Raw genomic sequence first — 1,542 nt, 5'->3', positions numbered from 1 at the left:
CTTCTCTCTGTCAAATAAATGAGTAAAAATCTTAAAAAAAAAAAAAATTAAATGGTAGTGGAAAGCCCTTTCTCCAGAGAGAATATTTATTTATTTATTTATTTATTTATTTATTTATTTATTAAGGATTTTATTTATTTATTTGACAGAGAAAGACACAGCGAGAGAGGGAACACAAGCAGGGGGAGTGGAAGAGGGAGAAGCAGACTCCCTGCCGAGCAGGGAGCCTGATGCGGGACTCGATCCAGGGACTCCAGGATCATGACCTGAGCCTAAGGCAGTCGCTTAACCAACTGAGCCACCCAGGCGCCCCCAGAGAGAATATTTAAACTGCAATGTCAATGACAATAATCATGCAAAGAAGAGGCAAGCATCCTAGGCTGGAACAGCTGTAGTGCAAGTGCCCACATCCAGCCTTGAACTTGAATTATCTACAAACACCCCCTCCCCTGTGCTTTGCCCTGGGACATCTGCGCCTCATCCAAAGAAGACCTTTGATAAATGTTGTGAATGAGAAGGGAGGAATGAGGCGACTCAGTGTTTAATCCCTCCCAACCCCCCACCCCACCATGAACCAAACACAAGTGGGGGGCGGGGGAACTGACACAGAGGTGTGAGCCTGTATGTGTAGGCGTGTGTGGACATGCGCGTGCTCACACATGAGTGCGTGTTCGGTGGAATGTCTAATCATGTCTCTTCTAGAAATAAATATCTGGAGGGAAGTATTGTCTAGACTATGATTCTGGAGAGTTAGAGGGACGGAGCTGCAGGGATGCATGGGAGGGAGCAGCAGAGGGAGGATTGCGGGCTATTCAAGTAGTGAGCTGCCCAGTGCTGGGCCTCGGACCTCAGCAGTGACGCTGAAGAGCTGCCCCAGTAGACAGCGGTTCTGAGGACAGCTGTTTATTAATCTGGGGTTGAAGGCCAGTCCAGCACTGTCCCCGGTCACCAGGTTAATTGGGCCTGACGTCCCTGGGCTAGAGGACCTGCTTCCTGGCGGTAGCCTCCGTGCTTTCAGGAGGCCCAAGTAAGTCATTTCTGGAGGACAGAGGGAAAGCCCTGGGCCAGGGGTCCGGCAGGGGCTTGGGTGGGGTGGTCAGGCCCACTCAGGGCCTCTGTCTCCCTCTGACCTGGGGCATTTGTACCCTTGCAGGGTCCACTTGACCTTTCTGCAAACAAAAGGGTGGTCTTGGGGCGCCTGGGTGGCTCAGTCGTTAAGCGTCTGCCTTCGGCTCAGGTCATGATCCCAGGGTCCTGGGATCGAGCCCCGCATCGGGCTCCCTGCTCCGCAGGAAGCCTGCTTCTCCCTCTCCCGCTCCCGCTGCTTGTGTTCCCTCTCTCGCTGTATCTCTCTCTGTCAAATAAATAAAATCTTTAAAAAAAAAAAAAAAAAAAGGGTGGTCTTTTCAGCCAAAGGGAAAAATGTAAGTGGGCTGTGTCTGCCAACAACATGTTTAAGCCCTGACCTTGACCTCCAGGACAATCAGGGGAAGTTGAAAGAAAGAAAGAAAGAAAGAAAGAAAGAAAGAAAGAAAGAAAGAA

The 1,542-nt window shown here is 50.3% G+C and overlaps 1 protein-coding gene across 1 annotated transcript in view; it reads left to right on the top strand.

The window, feature by feature from the left end:
- Positions 1 to 643: 643 nt before the first annotated feature.
- The window catches only part of MBL2 (mannose binding lectin 2), a 4,838-nt gene continuing 3,939 nt past the window's right edge, over positions 644 to 1,542 (top strand). The window contains 1 exon segment of the mRNA XM_021699952.1: positions 644 to 663. Coding sequence (XP_021555627.1) covers positions 644 to 663 — 20 coding nt within the window.

The sequence above is a fragment of the Neomonachus schauinslandi genome, chromosome 6 (genome assembly GCF_002201575.2).
Source record: "Neomonachus schauinslandi chromosome 6, ASM220157v2, whole genome shotgun sequence".
NCBI lineage: Eukaryota > Metazoa > Chordata > Mammalia > Carnivora > Phocidae > Neomonachus > Neomonachus schauinslandi.
Note: the sequence above shows the minus strand (reverse complement) of the source record. Positions and strands in the feature narration are given on the sequence as shown.